The sequence below is a fragment of the Cololabis saira genome, chromosome 12 (genome assembly GCF_033807715.1).
Source record: "Cololabis saira isolate AMF1-May2022 chromosome 12, fColSai1.1, whole genome shotgun sequence".
Lineage (NCBI taxonomy): Eukaryota > Metazoa > Chordata > Actinopteri > Beloniformes > Belonidae > Cololabis > Cololabis saira.
The window spans coordinates 46,940,703-46,958,938 of record NC_084598.1 but is presented as its reverse complement, the minus strand read 5'-3'; the positions used below and the strand labels follow the sequence as shown (position 1 = coordinate 46,958,938).

The window sequence follows — 18,236 nt, the reverse complement described above, 5'->3', positions numbered from 1 at the left end:
CACTAATCCCTTATCTGAGGTCCAGTAGAACCAGTATGGACACTAATCCCTTATCGGAGGTCCAGTAGAACCAGTATGGACACTAATCCCTTATCTGAGGTCCAGTAGAACCAGTATGAGGTCCAGTAGAACCAGTATGGACACTAATCCCTTATCTGAGGTCCAGTAGAACCAGTATGGACACTAATCCCTTACCTGAGGTCCAGTAGAACCAGTATGGACACTAATCCCTTATCTGAGGTCCAGTAGAACCAGTATGGACACTAATCCCTTATCTGAGGTCCAGTAGAACCAGTATGGACACTAATCCCTTATCTGAAGTCCAGTAGAACCAGTATGGACACTAATCCCTTATCTGAGGCCATAAGGAGGTCATTCGTGACTCGAACAAGTGCTGTCTCTGTGCTATGATGCATTCTGAACCCTGACTGAAAGACTTCAAACAGATCATTTCTATACAAATAGTCACATAACTGGCTTGAAACTGCCTTTTCCAGAATTTTAGACACAAATGGAAGGTTGGAAATTGGTCTATAATTAGCTAAGGTGTCTGGGTCAAGAGAAGGTTTTTTAAGTAAAGGTTTAATTACTGCCACTTTGAAAACCTGTGGTACATATCCTAAACTTAGGGATAGGATGATTTGGTCCAGTATTGTCGTACCAATAAGAGAAAAAACATTTTTGAATAGTTGAGTCAAAATTACAGGATTAATTCAAAATGGCCGACTTCCTGTTGGGTTTGGGCCATGGCTCCAAGAGACTTTTCTTTTGTGACATGATACAGGTGTGTAGCGATTTTCGTGCATGTACGTCAAACCGTATTGTGGGGCTTGAGGAACAAAGTTTTCTAGGGGGCGCTGTTGAGCCGTTAGGCCACGCCCATTAATGCAAACCATGAAATATCACATTTTTCACCAGGTCTGGCTTGGTACAAAATTTGGTGACTTTTGGGGCACATTTAGGGAGAAAAAAGACCCTCATTTGGTCGGAATAAAAATAAAAACAACGAAAATTATTCCTACATATAAAATAGGGCCCAAGCACTGTAATTTAAAAAAAAAACATCGGCTGAGAGCTGGAGACAGTCCTGTCAAAAGTTGAGGCCTGGAAAAAATAATTTATTTGGGGGCATTCCTTCCGATTTCAGCTGCATTGCATTATGGGTAATGCTGTTCTTTGCTTTGCGTTGCGTTCCGTGAAGAGTTGTGGTTTTATTATGATCGTACGGGTTTGTGGATGTTTATGTATCATTACACTCTGCTTTTCTTGTTTGTATTTTAAGAACCGACACCAGAACTTAAATTGGTGGATGAAAAACGGCTCCTCGTTCCACTTTAGAATAGAATAGAATAGAATAGAATAGAATACTTTATTGTCAATGTACCTAGTGTTGGGCGTCGCCCACGTGAACTCTGGACTTATAAATGTGTATGAACATTTTGTGAATGTGTATATTTGAAACTTTGAAACTGCTCAGCTGAAAATCGGCTGCAATGTGCCCCCTGGTGATCTCGGCCGAGATAGTCTGTTTACGACCCCCACGGCCTAGCTCGAGATAGTAAGTTTACGATACCTAGGAGGGGGGTCAGGCGCAGTATAGCCCCCACAAACCCAGCAGGGTTCCTGCCAGACCTGGAGGAACAAAGGAAAAGACAACGCAAAGGGACCAGGGACAGACTCCCTGGGGTGACGACACCAAGGGGGGTCAGACTAAATGGAGCCCCAGGAAGTGAGCCCTGAAGGGGGGGACTGTCCCTCTCAGTAAAACCGCCCCAAGCCCAAAAGCGGGAAGCACCCAATCACTTGCCAGGGGCTGGTGACATCACGCAGCCCGCGGAACTCAAAAGCTCCCTTCCTGCCCAGTGCTCACTCTCTCCCTCAGCCAGCGGACCGGACAAGACGTGCCTGCCGACGGTGCAGCCGCTGCCGCATCTACTCCCCGAGAGCCTGGGGTGGGGGGGGAGCCGTTCCGGACCTGCATTAACAGGCCGGGCGTAAAATCCGATACCAGAGCACGGCGCTCTCAACTCTTTCTGTCTGCTAACTCCTTTCTTCCTTTGAGCACTTTCTCCACACCAGGGACCGTGCGTCCAGGAAGATTGCTCCGCCAGAACCCGCTGTAGAAGCTCCAGCCTTGGACCCGCGAACCCCTCCCGCAGCCCTGCGACACACAAGGGACGTGAGCCGACGTTCCGAGGGAGGAACCGGCCCCCCCGTCGCAACGAGGCCGGTGTTGAGGCCGCGGTCAGGACCAGAGAGCCGGCGTGAGGCGCCGCTGCAGCAACTGTTGCCCTTTTCTTTTTGAAGTAGGAGCAGGACAGAGACTGAGGGACCGCTCGCTATCGGAGCATCCCCGCCAGAAGCGATCGGCGGTGGGGTCAAAGCTGAACCGGACCTCTCCGACACCGGGAACCCCGGCAGGAACCCGGTCACCACCGACAGAGCCCGCAGATCCAGAATCCAGAGGAGACGTGAGGTGGCGTTTGGGCGATCAGTCAGTTAGAACGGTGTAAAGCTGAACTTATGTTTAATGAGATTACTGTATGCGTATTACTGTACGTTATCATTATTGTGTTCTTTATCATCTTTATTATTATTACATTTGATTCTTTTCTTTTCATTCCATGCATTTAACGTTTATGTTGCATTTTATTGATTGTTGTTTTTCTAGTTAGGTAATGGTTTCGTAATAAGGTAGTTTTGCCATCGGGATTTATTGGGTATTTATTTACCATCTTTTGATACCCGTATGTGAATAAATCCTGATTGATTTTTTTAACGAGTGGTTGTTGTTATTTCATGCAAGATTTGGTCACAAATTGATTTGTTTAAGCAGAGCCTAGTGTTCGGACATCATGCCTTCACTGTTATTCTGTAAGATTTGCTGTTCTGCAGGATAATTCAAAAATCATATGAGACTGATTTTCTGCTGTTTTAGTTATCGAATTCCACCGGAGTAAGGCCCCGGCGGTGGTGCCCCTACGAGAATTATCATTTTTGATAATACAATTTGATAAATAGTCAACTTTATTAATTATTAATAATTCTTTAATAGAATTATCATTAGCCTTGATAACTGGACAGCCAAGCTACCCGAGACGCACAACACTAGGTACAGTGAGATTGAAAGCAGCATCATCTCTCCAGTGCAAGACAAATAAGAAACAATAGTGCAAACAATAAGAAATATAAGAATATAAGAAATATAAATAATATAAAAAATATAAAAAAGGTTAAGGTGCATTTGAATAGTGAAGACCTGAGATTCTATTTACAGATGATAGTGTATACATGTAGTTACACATGTAGTGGAATATTGCACAGATAGTCCGGGAGAAGTATTGCACTTCTCTTTATTGTCACGCGTATTATATACTGACGGATTAAGACCAATGTACACATTTATTGAGTCCTACACATTGTGGATGTCCGTGATCCCCTCTCTCATAAGTATAACAATGTGAATAATATACATTTATATTTGAAACATGAAGCATCACGATCTGATTCCTCTGCTGCAGAAATAAAGACGGGATTATCGAGGTGCAAACGTGAGAAATAAAGAGCAAAGTTGCTTTAACTCGGAGTGTTGCATCCGCAGGAGGAGAGATCGGTGTAGATCCCAGTCCATCACCGGAGAAACATTTTCTGGATCTGCAGCACCTGCAGCCGACTAATATCAGACTCTGAAAGTTGCCTAAACATTCAATAAAAACTTCTTTCATTCAACTTCATTCATTCATTGCTGAATCACATCAGTTCGTACCAACCAACCTTTCCGTGACATCTTAGTTTTATTTTAAAAGACAACTTTACAGAACTGGTTTTTCGCTGCAAAATGTATTTTAAAGTTTTTCTGTCCAGACACAATTATAGGATGTTTTAGAATCTGGCTTTAAATTATTATGGCATTTAATGTATATTTTAAACAGGCCTTGAGTGTCTTAAAAACAATCTGAAGCTTGTTTTTTCTACATAAATCAGAAATTCGGCCTGTGGGCCATGTCTCTAGTTTTACCGCTTCTGACCTCTTTTCTATGAGGGATTCTGAGGGGGCGGGGCTATGATAATGAGGCTCTGTGCTGATTGGCTGCCTGAATGACGTGTAGCAGGGGAGGAGACAAAGCCTCTCCGGGGAGAAGAGCAGCGTGGGACACAATTAAACCGTGTCCCATGCGAGGGAGCTTCGGCGACAAAATCAATTCCATTGCTTTATTTTTTCCTATTGGACTGTCCTAACTGGCCGCAAGTTTAACAGTTTCAGTGTGGACAGAGAGAGTTTAATGGTTTCAGTGTGGACAGAGAGAGTTTAACAGTTTCAGTGTGGACAGAGAGAGTTTAATGGTTTCAGTGTGGACAGAGAGAGTTTAATGGTTTCAGTGTGGACAGAGAGAGTTTAACGGTTTCAGTGTGGACAGAGATAGTTTAACGGTTTCAGTGTGGACAGAGAGAGTTTAATGGTTTCAGTGTGGACAGAGAGAGTTTAATGGTTTCAGTGTGGACAGAGAGAGTTTAATGGTTTCAGTGTGGACAGAGAGAGTTTAATGGTTTCAGTGTGGACAGAGAGAGTTTAATGGTTTCAGTGTGGACAGAGAGAGTTTAACGGTTTCAGTGTGGACAGAGATAGTTTAACGGTTTCAGTGTGGACAGAGAGAGTTTAATGGTTTCAGTGTGGACAGAGAGAGTTTAATGGTTTCAGTGTGGACAGAGAGAGTTTAATGGTTTCAGTGTGGACAGAGAGAGTTTAATGGTTTCAGTGTGGACAGAGAGAGTTTAACGGTTTCAGTGTGGACAGAGAGAGTTTAACAGTTTCATTGTGGACAGAGAGAGTTTAATGGTTTCAGTGTGGACAGAGAGAGTTTAACAGTTTCAGTGTGGACAGAGAGAGTTTAATGGTTTCAGTGTGGACAGAGAGAGTTTAACGGTTTCAGTGTGGACAGAGAGAGTTTAATGGTTTCAGTGTGGACAGAGAGAGTTTAACAGTTTCAGTGTGGACAGAGAGAGTTTAATGGTTTCAGTGTGGACAGAGAGAGTTTAACGGTTTCAGTGTGGACAGAGAGAGTTTAATGGTTTCAGTGTGGACAGAGAGAGTTTAACGGTTTCAGTGTGGACAGAGAGAGTTTAACGGTTTCAGTGTGGACAGAGAGAGTTTAACAGTTTCAGTGTGGACAGAGAGAGTTTAACGGTTTCAGTGTGGACAGAGAGAGTTTAACGGTTTCAGTGTGGACAGAGAGAGTTTAACAGTTTCAGTGTGGACAGAGAGAGTTTAACAGTTTCAGTGTGGACAGAGAGAGTTTAACAGTTTCAGTGTGGACAGAGAGAGTTTAACGGTTTCAGTGTGGACAGAGAGAGTTTAACGGTTTCAGTGTGGACAGAGAGAGTTTAACAGTTTCAGTGTGGACAGAGAGAGTTTAACGGTTTCAGTGTGGACAGAGAGAGTTTAACAGTTTCAGTGTGGACAGAGAGAGTTTAATGGTTTCAGTGTGGACAGAGAGCGTCTGATGTCACGCAGCTCGACGCGATAGTCGGACGCTCACATTCAGTTACACAGTGTAAACGGATCTTAAAGCAGCACTATGTAACTTTTCCAGCTTAAAGGAGCTTGAGGCTCCTTTTAAGAAATGAGACTCTCTAGAGCCACCCTTCACCACGACGGCCGTTGGGGGTACTGCAGCCAACAGTGAAGCCGGCACGGGAGAACGGGGAGAACGTGCATGCAGCGTCATGTGACGTCACATCCGCAGGACAGCGCGGGAAATTCGGGACCGAATTGCAGCACATTTTGCAGCACACAGCCTGTTCAAGGCAAAGGAGAGATACACTAGAGGAAACATTCTTTTGGGTTTGGAACGCTTCATCTGACATTATTACTTAAAATGTATACGGATTTTTTTTCATAAATCCTGCCACAATCCGGCCTCAAGCTCCTTTAATGTAATATTTCATCATCATCATTGTGATGGAACATCAACTTCCAACAGGTTTAATGAACCTCTGTCATGGTCTGAGGGGTCTGTATCTCCTTCACTGGCACTATGTAACTTTGAGGAGCATGGTAGGAACCCTGCCACACTAAAAAACTACACATTTTTACGGCTTTGACTGCTTTACGGCATACGTCACTTCCCCCTCCTTCCCGATTCGTAGTGGAGACCAAAGCTGGGCGGGGCGTGGAGCAGAGCTCAGCAGAAGCTGGTGTCATGGCCCAAGCAGCGGAAAAACCCAAGAAAATGAAAGTTTTATCGGCGGAGGCGAAAAAAGAAAGAGGGAGAGTAAAAGCTAAATGCCCGGACAAGAATAAACATTGGCCCGGCGTTCAGTCGCTGGCGTGAGCTGAAAGACGAGGAGGGATGTCCGACAAGAGAGACAGAATTGTTATGATACAAATGTAAATGTAGAGTTCTATGTTCAATAAGAATCACACAATTAGAATGTTTTCACATTCGTCTTGGGTTTTGGTAATTCTATAATTACTGACAATATCAACAACAGACACAGAATAATAATAGTGATCATAAAATTGTGTAATTGGCAATGAGGAAGCTTTATAAAATAATAATAAACTTGAATAGAATTACAGCACTAGAGGAAATAATGCAATGCAAAGAAAATGTATAGAACATTTCTAGTATTTTATTGAGAACTGTAAAATTGTGCAGGGCTGATCTGCAAAACATTCAGTTATTCACAGGTTATAAAGTATTTTTTTTATTTTATCAGTAAGTATGTTGGACTACTAATTTATGACGAAGTCCCTTCAAAAAACGTGACAGGAAAAAGGTGCAGTAGAACAAAACCAGAGCGCATTTCTCGCTGAAACACTTCACTAATAAACCAACCTGGCCAACCTTGAGCAGGTGCTGAAAAAGATGCAGGATGCTGGCCTGCGGTTGAAACGTCGCAAGTGTGTGTTCATGGCACCCAGTGTGACCTACCTAGGTCACAAGGTCACAGCAGAGGGGCTTTGGCCCTTGGAGGACAAAGTGCGAGCCATTAAGGAGGCGCCAAGCCCAAAGTCTGTACCTGAACTCAGATCATTTCTGGGTCTAGTGAACTATTATGGCAAGTTCCTGCAGGACCTCTCCCAGGTCCTGGCCCCACTGTACAAGCTGCTGCACAACGACACTAAGTGGCAGTGGGGGAAAGATCAGGAGAGAGCATTCAGAGAAGTGAAAGGGCTCCTCCACTCCGAAAAATTGCTTGTTCACTATGACCCGGCCAAAGAGATCACACTTTCCTGTGATGCCCCGCCCTATGGCGTGGGGGCGGTTCTCTCCCATATGATGGAAGATGGATCTGAGAAGCCTATTGGGTTCGCCTCCCGCACCCTGAATGCGGCTGAGAGAGGTTACTCTCAGTTGGACAAGGAGGGGCTGGCCATTGTGTTCGCTGTGAAACGGTTCCATCAGTACCTGTATGGCCGTTCATTTACCATCTACACGGACCATAAACCACTGATGAGCCTGTTCAGCGAGTCTAAATGCATTCCACCGCTGGCCTCAGCGAGAATACAGCGTTGGGCCCTCACCTTGTCCGACTACCAGTACACAATTGTGTATAGAGCAGGTAAAGATAATTCAAATGCAGATGCACTGAGTAGACTGCCTTTACCTGATACACCTGCTAGTTCATATGTGCCGCCCAAGACTGTGTTTTCCTTGCAGAGAGTGGCGGAGACACCTGTGAAGGCAGCCCAGATCAGACAGTGGACGGACAGAGATCCAGTGCTGTCTCAAGTAAAGACTTTCCTGTTGCAGGGGTGGCCCGGTGCGGTGGAGAGTGAGGCTCTCAAACCCTATGCAAAGCGAAAGACTGAACTGAGTTTGCAAGATGGATGCATTCTGTGGGGCGCGAGAGTGGTCGTGCCACCGCCAGCTCGTCCACAGATTGTGGAGGAGATTCACGAGACTCACCCAGGGGTGTCTCGGATGAAGAGCTTTGCAAGGTCCTATGTCTGGTGGCCGAAAATGGATCTGGAGCTGGAGTACAAGGTGAAATCATGCACACAATGCCAGATTAACCAAAACCTGTCACCACCAGCACCACTGCACCCATGGGAGTGGCCAGACCGTCCATGGTCTAGGCTGCATGTGGACTTTGCATGCCCTTTTATGGGGCAGATGTTCCTGATCATGGTCGACGCCCATTCCAAATGGATAGAGGCCCACATCATGAGCAACATCACCGACCCATCAACCATAGGTAAACTCAGGCAAGTGTTCGCCATTCACGGATTGCCGGATTCTCTGGTGAGTGATAATGGCCCGACGTTCACCAGTGAGCTGTTCAGTGATTTCTTGCAGCAGAATGGCATTGTTCACATCCGGACCTTTCCATCCGGCTTCAAATGGATTGGCAGAGAAGGCGGTTCAGACAGTGAAGGCGGGCCTGAAGCGGTTGACAGGAGACTCCATCAGCACCCGGCTGTCACGTTTCCTGTTTAACTACCGCCTCACTCCACAGACAACTACGGGACGCACACCAGCAGAGATGTTGATGGGCCGTCGGCCCAAGTCTAAACTGGACCTACTGCGTCCAGACCTGAAAGCAAAGGTGGAGAGGAAGCAGGAGAAAATGAAAGAGGGACATGATCAACATGCCCGAGAAAGACAGTTGAAACCAGGTGACAATGTCTATGTGAAGGACTTTAGCCACAACAACAACCAGAAATGGCTGCCTGGGGTCATTCGTAGGCAGAGTGGTCCAGTCTCACATGTGGTCAAACTGAGGGACGGACGGGAGTTTCGCAGACATCAAGACCATGTGCGCCTGCGTTATGATGCCAGTCCAGACACAGAGACAGTCACACAGTTGCCATCGTTGATTTATCCGACTGAGGGAGCAGGTGGAATGATGCCTGTACCTGAGAGAGACACCCTAGCAGAGCTGTCTGTGCCCCCTGAACAAAAAGACGATTCTTCCACACATGCACAGACTCCTCTCATGTCCCCATCACCAATCCCTCCAAAACCACCATCACCAGTGACTGTGGGAACACCTGTAGTGCGCAAATCACAGCGTGCTCGTAGACCTCCGGACAGACTGGTTATTTAAGTGTTTATTTTTTGGGATATTGTGGAAAAGAAATAAAAAGAAAAAAATCACTTGTATCAGTTTGGGATGTGTAAATTTTATGTATGCACTTGAGTAGGCTAAGGAAAATGAAAATGGTTTTTGTTTTGTTTTGGCAGTTTGAGGTTGAAATCTAAGGGGGGAGAAGTGTGGTAGCCTATATGTATTTATGTAAGGGTCTTGCTGTGGGATTTCCATAGGTTGCTATATATGCATCCTGTCAGGTGATGGCGCTGTTAGCAGGTGCCTATGGTCTTTTATGGCCAGGTTGAAAAGGCCCACTTCCTCTTCCTGCCAGCAGTGTTAGAAGATTGCAGCCATCTTGAATGCCACATGTTTTTTTGTACTGTTTGTTCCTGCCAGTTTTTGAGATAAAGAATCAAAATATGACGAATGAGTTTTGGTCCTTTTTCCTGTGAAGTTACCACAGTGTTTGTCTAAATGTTCTTGTCTAATGTTTATGACAGGAAATTGTCTATGTTCAATGTTGGGGGTTTCCAAAATTGTGAAGCAAAATTTAAAACCAAACTGTCAAAAAAAAAGAGAAACTTAAGAAAGTTAAAACAAAAGATCGTTAAAATAACAAATACGTGGTTAAACTAAAACTTATGGGGGCTTCCGGTTGGTGAGCAGATGGAGTAGACGTGTTTCGCGGGTGCTCCTGTGAGTGCCAAACTTTTTAAACCACCAAGCCCTCAAACTTTCAAACTTTTTCCTTTAAAAAGGATTCCCTGTTGCTGTTTTTTTTTTTTTGTCTCGAACGAGCCCACTTACCTCCGAGATGGCTTCGAAGAGCGGCAAGTCGGGCAAAAAGGACGATGCTGGCGCTGTCTTAACCCTGGCGGCCATTACCACGCTGCTGGAGGAACACCCTGCCCTGGCCGCCGAGTTCAAAAATACTTTCAGTCAGCTCGACTCCAAACTCGACCAAACGCGGCTCGCGGTCGAGGACCATGGCCAACGGGTTTCGTCCCTTGAACTCGCCACAGAAGACCTCAGCCAGCGAGTTACGGACCTTGAAGGCATCTGCTCGACTCTACGAGAGGATAATGCTCGGCTAAAGGCTAAGGTGGTCGATTTGGAAAGCCGAAGCAGAAGGCAGAACATCCGTATCCTGGGCTTACCGGAGTCGACCGAGTCCGGGTCTCCTGCGGCTTTCTTCTCCAAGCTGCTGTGTGAGGTGTTCGGGAACGATACGCTGCCGTCACCGCCAGAGATAGACAGAGCGCACCGCTCTCTCGCCGCCAAGCCGGCCCCGGGACAGAGACCGCGTCCCATCATCCTCCGCCTGCACCGGTTCCAGACCAAGGATATCCTCGTGAGGGAAGCGCGGCGGAGAGGGAAGCTGGAATTTCACGGCCACCCAATCCGGGTGGTGGAGGATTACAGCCCCGAAGTTGCTAGCCAACGAGCGGAATACAGCGGAGTCATGTCGGAGCTATATCACCTGGGTCTGAAGCCGGCTCTGCTCTTCCCCGCCCGGCTCCGGCTCGCGCTGTCCGGGGGGGCCAGGAAGTGGATCGGCTCCGTGGATGAGGCGCGCAAATTCATCACGAGTCGCAGCAAAACTTCAAACCCGCCATAACGGGACTGTTGGAACCTGTCACGGCTCCGCCCTGCGGCCCGGTGCGGTTCACTGACGCTCACTGACTTTTTTTCTCTCTCTTTTTTTGACGTGAGTCATTTTATTATTCCTGAGGGGAGGGTGAGTACCCCGCGACAACTGTTTTTTTCAGTCTTTTTTTTGCCTGAAATCTTTTCGGGGTTAGTGTGTTTAGAACAGTATTTTCTCTGTTGTTAGTTTGACTGCCCCTTTGCAAATATTATTAATTTGCAGTTCTTTTTGGCTATTTGAGAGAAGGGGGGAAAAAAGGGGAAAAATAAGTGGTGAAGAGGGAGAAAAAAAAAAACAAAAAAAACAAAAAAATAAAAGCTTTTCCGATTTACATATAAGTTTTGTAATAATTGTAAGCTGTTAACCTTACTTCTACGCTGCTTAAGTCGGAGGTTTTATATTTTATATTTTTGTACAAATATTTCTGGGCTCATATCGGGACTTCCAGGTCAAGATTTGAGAGGGTATCTCTTTTTTTATTTATATCTACACGTTTTAAGGTGCTAATATGTATACACCCATGATACGGGAGCAAAAGCTATTAGTGTGTAGGACAGGAAGATGCGTTATTGCACTTTGTTTGTTTTGAAGAGCTTGCTGCTTTTTTTTTATTTTTCTATAGCAGCTGTCTTAGTTGGGGTGGGTGGGTCGGGCGGATATGTCACTGCCATAAACTTTACATTAACTCTTTTCAACTCATTACTTAATGTGGGTCACATTCAGCCTCCTTTCCGTTTTCTTTTTTTTTGCCTAGGTCATTGTGCTCACCTCCTAATTTTTCTTCTTAAATATTATGAATAGATTCTTGAAGCTGGTGAGCTGGAATGTTAAGGGTCTGAATCACCCTGTTAAAAGGAAGAGGATCTTCTCACATCTAAAACACCTTAAAACAGAAATAGCCTTTCTACAAGAAACTCATATTCGCAGTTCTGATAATAGCCGCCTGTTCCCGAGGTGGTCAGGGCAGGGATTTCACTCCTCCTTTCAAGCTAAGGCCTGAGGAGTTTCAGTTCTGATCAGTCAGGATGTTTCATTTGAGCAGCACAATGTGATTTCTGACAATTTGGTCGCTACGTGATCGTTTCTGGGAAATTATTCAATACATTGGTCGTAGTTGTGAACGTTTATGCCCCTAATTCAGATGATGCAGTCTTTTTTGAACGACTGTTTTCACTGCTCCCTGACCTTAATACATATTCTCTCATACTGGGTGGTGATTTTAATTGCTGGCTCGACCCAGTCCTAGACCGATCCTCTACCAACCCCGGCACAGCAAGTAAGTCAGCCCGTCTTATTCAGGCGTTCCTTTCTGACTACGGTGTTTGTGATGTGTGGCGTTCTTTACATCCATGTGACAGAGAATACTCCTTTTTCTCACAAGTGCACCACACATACTCGAGGATTGATTATTTTTTTATTGTTAATCAACTGATTCCCCTGGTTCATTCCTGTGCTTATCAGAGCATTGTCATTTCCGACGACGCTCCTGTGGTCCTAACCATGTCCCTTCCTGACCTACCTCAGAGAGACAGACAGTGGCGATTCAATTCAACTCTGCTGTCGGACAGAAATTTTGTTAAATCAATGGAAACGGAAATAGCCTTTTTCCTATCCACGAATATGACTCCAGGAATGTCTAGTCTAATTGTCTGGGACTCCCTCAAGGCTTATCTCCGGGGACAGATTATATCCTACACTGCTAGGGTGAGGCAAAAATCTTATAGGGAGCGATCAGACCTTGCCCGCCAAATCAAAGAGGTCGATGAAGAATATTCTCTGACTAAATCCCCAGATCTTTACAAAAAGCGGCTAGAACTTAAAACTAAATCTGACCTGCTTACCACTCACCCAATTGAACAGTCACTTCTGAAAAGTAAAACCAGGTTTTATGTTTATGGAGACAAATCTGACAAATTATTAGCCAACCAACTTAAAGGCTCTAAGGCTAAACAAAATATTTCTAAGATTCGATTACCAAATGGCCATGTAACTACAGATCACTTACTCATAAATGAAGCATTCAGGGACTTTTATACCCAGCTATACACCTCGGAATCTCAGACTGATCGAGATGAGATTGCGGACTTTTTAAATAGTCTTAGTGTTCCCAGTCTTTCACCAGATCTAAGGAAGACATTAGAAGAACCGATATCCCTGATGGAGATAACTCGAGCCATTTCTTCACTGCAGTCGGGTAAATGTCCTGGCCCTGATGGCTTCCCGGCGGAATTTCTAAAGAAATTTTCTACTCTGCTTTCCCCATTGCTATCTACAGTTCTTTCAGAATCCTTCAGCCACGGTTCCCTCCCTCCTTCTTTTTCAGAGGCCTGTATCACCCTCATAGCTAAAAAAGGGAAGGACCCTACTGAATGCGCCTCCTACAGGCCCATCTCCCTCTTAAACACAGATGCTAAAATCTTAGCTAAAGTCCTAGCCCATAGGCTGGAGAATGCCCTCCCCACAATTATATCTGAAGACCAAACTGGCTTCATTAAAGGTAGGCAGTCTTACTTCAACACAAGGCGACTGTTCAATATTATCTACTCTGCCTCTGAGGCTATCCCTGAATGCGTTGTCTCTCTGGATGCGGAGAAAGCATTCGACCGCGTCGAATGGGATTATCTCTTTGCTGTGCTGTACAGGTTTGGTTTTGGTCCGAACTTTGCTCTGTGGATTAAACTTCTCTATTTGTACCCAACAGCCTCAATTCGTACTAACTCTCAACGGTCAAAACCATTTAATCTGCATCGTGGAACCCGTCAGGGGTGCCCCCTTAGTCCCATGCTTTTTGACATGGCTATCGAGCCGCTTGCCACAGCGCTCCGATCTTGTGAGGATGTGTCCGGTATCTGGAGAGGTGGCAGGGAACATAAGGTCTCGCTTTATGCCGATGACCTCTTGCTTTTCATCTCTCACCCTCTGGCCTCATTACCCCCTGCGCTGTCGCTTCTCGGTCAGTTTGGGAAACTCTCAGGCTATAAACTGAATCTCAGCAAAAGTGAGCTTTTCCCTACCAATCTCGAATCGCATGCTTTAGACCTTTCCAATTTTCCCTTTAAAATCGTAAATGACAAATTCTCCTATTTAGGCATATCTGTGACAAGGAAACACAAAGACCTGCTCCAAGAGAATCTGATCTCATTGTTAAATGAGACCAAACAAATCCTTACACAATGGTCACCCCTGTCAATGTCTCTTGTGGGTCGCATCAATTCAGTTAAAATGACCATTTTACCTAAATTTTTGTACCTTTTCCAGACCTTACCACTCTTTATTCCTGGTTCTTTTTTTCAGTCCCTTGACTCAGTTATATCTTCATACCTATGGCGGGGTAAACGGCCACGTTTGAACAAGACTCACCTTCAAAAAATAAAGTCTGCAGGTGGTCTGGCCCTCCCAAACTTTCGTTATTATTATTGGGCTGCTAACCTGCGCTGCCTTGCATTCTGGTCCTTCTACTGCGACGGCGCTGACCGCCCTGACTGGGTGGCGATGGAGTTACATCCAACTGATGACCTGTCAATTCCTGCCCTACTCGGCTCCTCACTTCCACTTCCTTCACTTAAATCAATCAAAAACCCAGTGGTTAAACACTCTCTTAGAATTTGGGCCCAATTTAGGAAGTTTTTTGGCTTTCACAGCTTCTCTCTTCTTAGCCCCATTGCATCAAATCACTTTTTCAAACCATCCCTTGAGGACCCCACCTTCCAGGAATGGCACAGGAGGGGTATGATTCGTTTTAGAGATATGTTCATAAACGGCACCGTGGCATCTTTTGAGCAGTTAAGTAGTAAATTCAGCCTTCCAAAATCACATTTCTTTAGGTATCTTCAGGCTAGACATTTTGTTCTTTCCCAGACACCCAGCCCTGGTGCATCGATAGGCTTGACCACAGTTGACAAAGTTCTTGCCACAGACCCATTCAAAAAGGGGCTCATTTTGTCTTTCTATGGCATGTTGCTGGATCTTAGGAGTGCCCCTACAGATAAACTCAAAGCAGCATGGGAGCAGGACTTAGGGCTTCCCTTATCAGAGGATACCTGGGAGTCCATACTTAAACTGGTTAATACAACCTCCCTGTGCGCACGTCACTGCTTAATTCAGTTTAAAGTGGTACACAGGGCTCATATTTCTAAAGCAAAGTTATCCTCCATGTACCCAGATATTAGTCCATACTGTGTAAGATGTAAAGTAGCAGAAGCCTCTCTCATCCACATGTACTGGTCCTGCCCATGTCTAAACAAGTACTGGATGGAAGTATTTCATACTCTCTCTCTGGTGCTTAAAATCAGATTAGAACCAAACCCACTGACTGCCCTGTTTGGGGTCATGGAGGGAGGAAGGAAGTTAACCACTGCACAGGGGCACACTTTTGCCTCCCTTTTGGCTCATCGGGCAATTCTGTTCAGGTGGAAGGATCCCTTCCCTCCTACTCGTGCACAATGGCTGGAAGACATCATGTCCTGCTTAAAACTGGAGAAAATTAGATACTCGCTTCAGCAATCAAATAAGTTCCAGAAAGTGTGGGGACCTTTTCTAGAAGCATTCCAGACCCTGTGAACTATACTTCATATTTCTTTTGTATTCCTAGTGCAGGCTTTTGATGTTACAATGACCTCATATTGTGATTAGTAATCTGGCAGTGACATGGGAGGGATTAGTTTGGTCTGTAGTTTGTTTTTGTTACTATTTTATATCTTTTCATACTGCTTAATTGTTTTTTATATTTTGTTCACTGGTGTATGCTATGATCAACATGCCCATGCCTAATCAAAATGTTTGTAATTGACATTCAGCATTTCACCTTTTCCTTTTTTACCTTGTGAAAATTTCAATAAAAAGATCTTGAATTAAACTAAAACTTATGGTGAACCTAAAGTAAATATTCCAAAAAACTCTAGTTGACGGAACGTCCCTGAAAATAGGTAAATAGAAGATTGTGACAAAATCTTGCGAAATAATATACGAAACTTAAATGATTAGAAAATTAACTAATTTAAGACTAAAAGGAAAATTATTAAATGATTAGAAAAATTAGAACATTCTGAAATTAGCTGGGATAGGCTCCAGCAGACCCCCGTGATCCCGCAAGGGATAAAGCGGGTATAGATAATGGATGGATGGATAGAAAATGGGTCAAGGTTCCAGCAAAAGAAAAAAGTTGCAAACCTGTAAAAGAATGTTAAAAAGAGATATGGTTTGGTGGGGAGATTTCTTTAACTGAAATGTCACATGTGTGTCTTTGTAACCCCAACGTCTGTCCATTGTCTGTCTATACACTGCTGACTATCCTTATAGGGTCATTCCTGTCACAGTTTTCTCAATAAAAAGCTTCACGCAAGGGGAGGGTCTTTGGGAAGCATTTGCTGTCAGGGGCTCTGCCTCTGTCAGTGTGCTCTCCCCCTCCTGCAGGAGCGCCGTAAAGATAATTTCTGACAGTCTCTTGTGTCTTTCCTGGTTATGAATTTATTATGTTGACTTAGGGATCCAACACTGGTACTGGTGCTGGTACTGGTGCTGCTGCTGCAGCCGCGGTGCAGGACACGCCGGGCCGGGAACCTCCTCGTCACCCACCGCTTCCAACCGTAGAGTGACTGAGGACAGAACAAATAAGTGCCGGGCCACTCTCCTCTTGGCTTCCACCTTCAGATCGCACCACTTCTTTTTTATTTCTGCCACAGATCCTTCCGTGGCACACTATTATATACTATTTATATTTTTACTGTGACCACCAAATAATATGGGTTTTCCTGGTGGTTTTCCTGTCCTCCACCTCATACACATCTCCATCTCAGTCTCCGTGAAATTTAGTGGCACGGTTGCTCGACACGTCTCATTCATCCTGACGCGCAAACAGGCTGCAGGAAGCCGCTGCGCATGCTCAGCAGGCTCATTCATGTGCAAATACAGTTATCATGTAGTTTGCATCAGCCATTTATGGTAAAAAAGTGGGCGTGTAGAGGGCGGGATATGAGGCGAATTCACCTGCGCAACCTTCCAGCTGGACTGTGATTTATAAAGAGAACATTGCGTGCAGATGTGCGTGCACACGCTTTTATAAATCCGGATTTTTTTTTGCGCCTGCCATTTTCGGCTTTGGGGTTTACGGGCACTTTTAGTGTGAATCCTACACACTCTTTTATAAATGAGGCCCCAGGTCCAGGTCCTGGTCCAGGTCCAGGTCCTGGTCCTGGTCCAGGTTTCTTCCTCCTAAAGGGGAGTTTTTCTTGCCACTGTTTGGTTTAAGGTTTTTCTCCCACTATGGGAGTTTTTACCTGCCATTGTTTATGTAATAATTGCTCGGGGGTTTATGTTTATGTTCATGTTCATGTTCTGGTTCTGGAAAGATCCTGGAGACACTTTTGTTGTAATAGACGCTATACAAATAAAATAATAAATAGAATTGAATTGAATTGAATTGAATTGAATTTAATTGAATTTAATTTAATTGAACAAATTAGCTACATGGTCCTGGTCTCCATTTAGTCTGTGTCTAGATGTCAACAAGGTGAACTGATCAATATTACTCATTTCAATTTAGTAGATAAGATAAGAAGCCAGTAAATGAGCTCAGGTTCTTTTTCCCTTCAGAGCTAAAACTAGTCATAGAGTTTCTCCTGGTTGTCGGGTGGAGTTGATGCCACCAGGCATTATGACTTACTTTCCTATTCAAAACTAGTTTATAGATGAGGTCTGCTGTTTTCAGTATCTGTGTGGCTGAGGAAGGGGTAACGGTGAAAATGTAGACTGGATTTCACTTATATCACCATTTCTCAAAGAACTTAAGGAAGGGAGTTGACAAGACATTATCGCATTAAAAAAGTATAATCGAGTGGTGCCCTCTCACTCAGAATTTATGGTGAAGTAATTAATTAACATTTATGGTTGTTAACTATTAGCAGAGGCGTTTAATAAACTCTCCCCCCCACTCCGGTTGTGTTTCCTGTATCTGTGTCACGTGGGTTTCACCACCGCCCCTTTAGGAGACAGGAAGTAGGTCCTGAGTCTATTGAGTCCTATGGGAAAAGTGAACGTGAGCACAGATTATTACCAATTCCTTCGCCCCATAGTAACCTAAGTAAATATGGGACCCATTTTTCAAAAGCCACAAACCTTCTGAACATTCTGACACCAATACATAGCTGATACATAGCTCTGCTCTCTGGTGGTGCTGATCATAGACATATACACGTATATATAGTTTTTAGGGGGTCTGAAGCGCTCTAGAATTGGCATAATAACATCTCTTTGTAGCATCTCTTTTTTTAACAACTGTCTGTAAAGTTTTTATCTAATCTATCATCTCTACAAACATTTACAGATTTACCAACACAGGTAACTGATCTTGTGAATTAATTATTTTATCTTTGTGTCTCTTCAGGAGGAGGTCCTCAGAAACTCTACAGCAGCCTCGAGATCTTGCCTCCTGGCAGTAAGTTCTCTGAACTGAGTCTGAACAGTTCTGATGTTGAAACTAAATATCGTTGGCATTATAATTTGTCATCAAAAAACTAAATTGTAGTTAGATGTTTAATATAAAGATAAATAT

At 44.4% G+C, this 18,236-nt stretch overlaps 2 protein-coding genes across 4 annotated transcripts in view; both read left to right on the top strand.

The window, feature by feature from the left end:
* LOC133457541 (protein NLRC3-like) overlaps positions 1-18,236 on the top strand; it is a 549,537-nt gene that overhangs the window by 451,168 nt on the left and 80,133 nt on the right. The window lies entirely within an intron of this gene.
* The window catches only part of LOC133457537 (nucleoprotein TPR-like), a 57,023-nt gene that overhangs the window by 27,420 nt on the left and 11,367 nt on the right, over positions 1-18,236 (top strand). For all 3 annotated transcript variants that reach the window (XM_061736896.1, XM_061736895.1, XM_061736897.1), the window contains exon 3: positions 18,069-18,119. In XM_061736896.1, the coding sequence (XP_061592880.1) occupies positions 18,069-18,119 (51 nt within the window). The remainder of the gene's footprint in view (positions 1-18,068; positions 18,120-18,236) is intronic.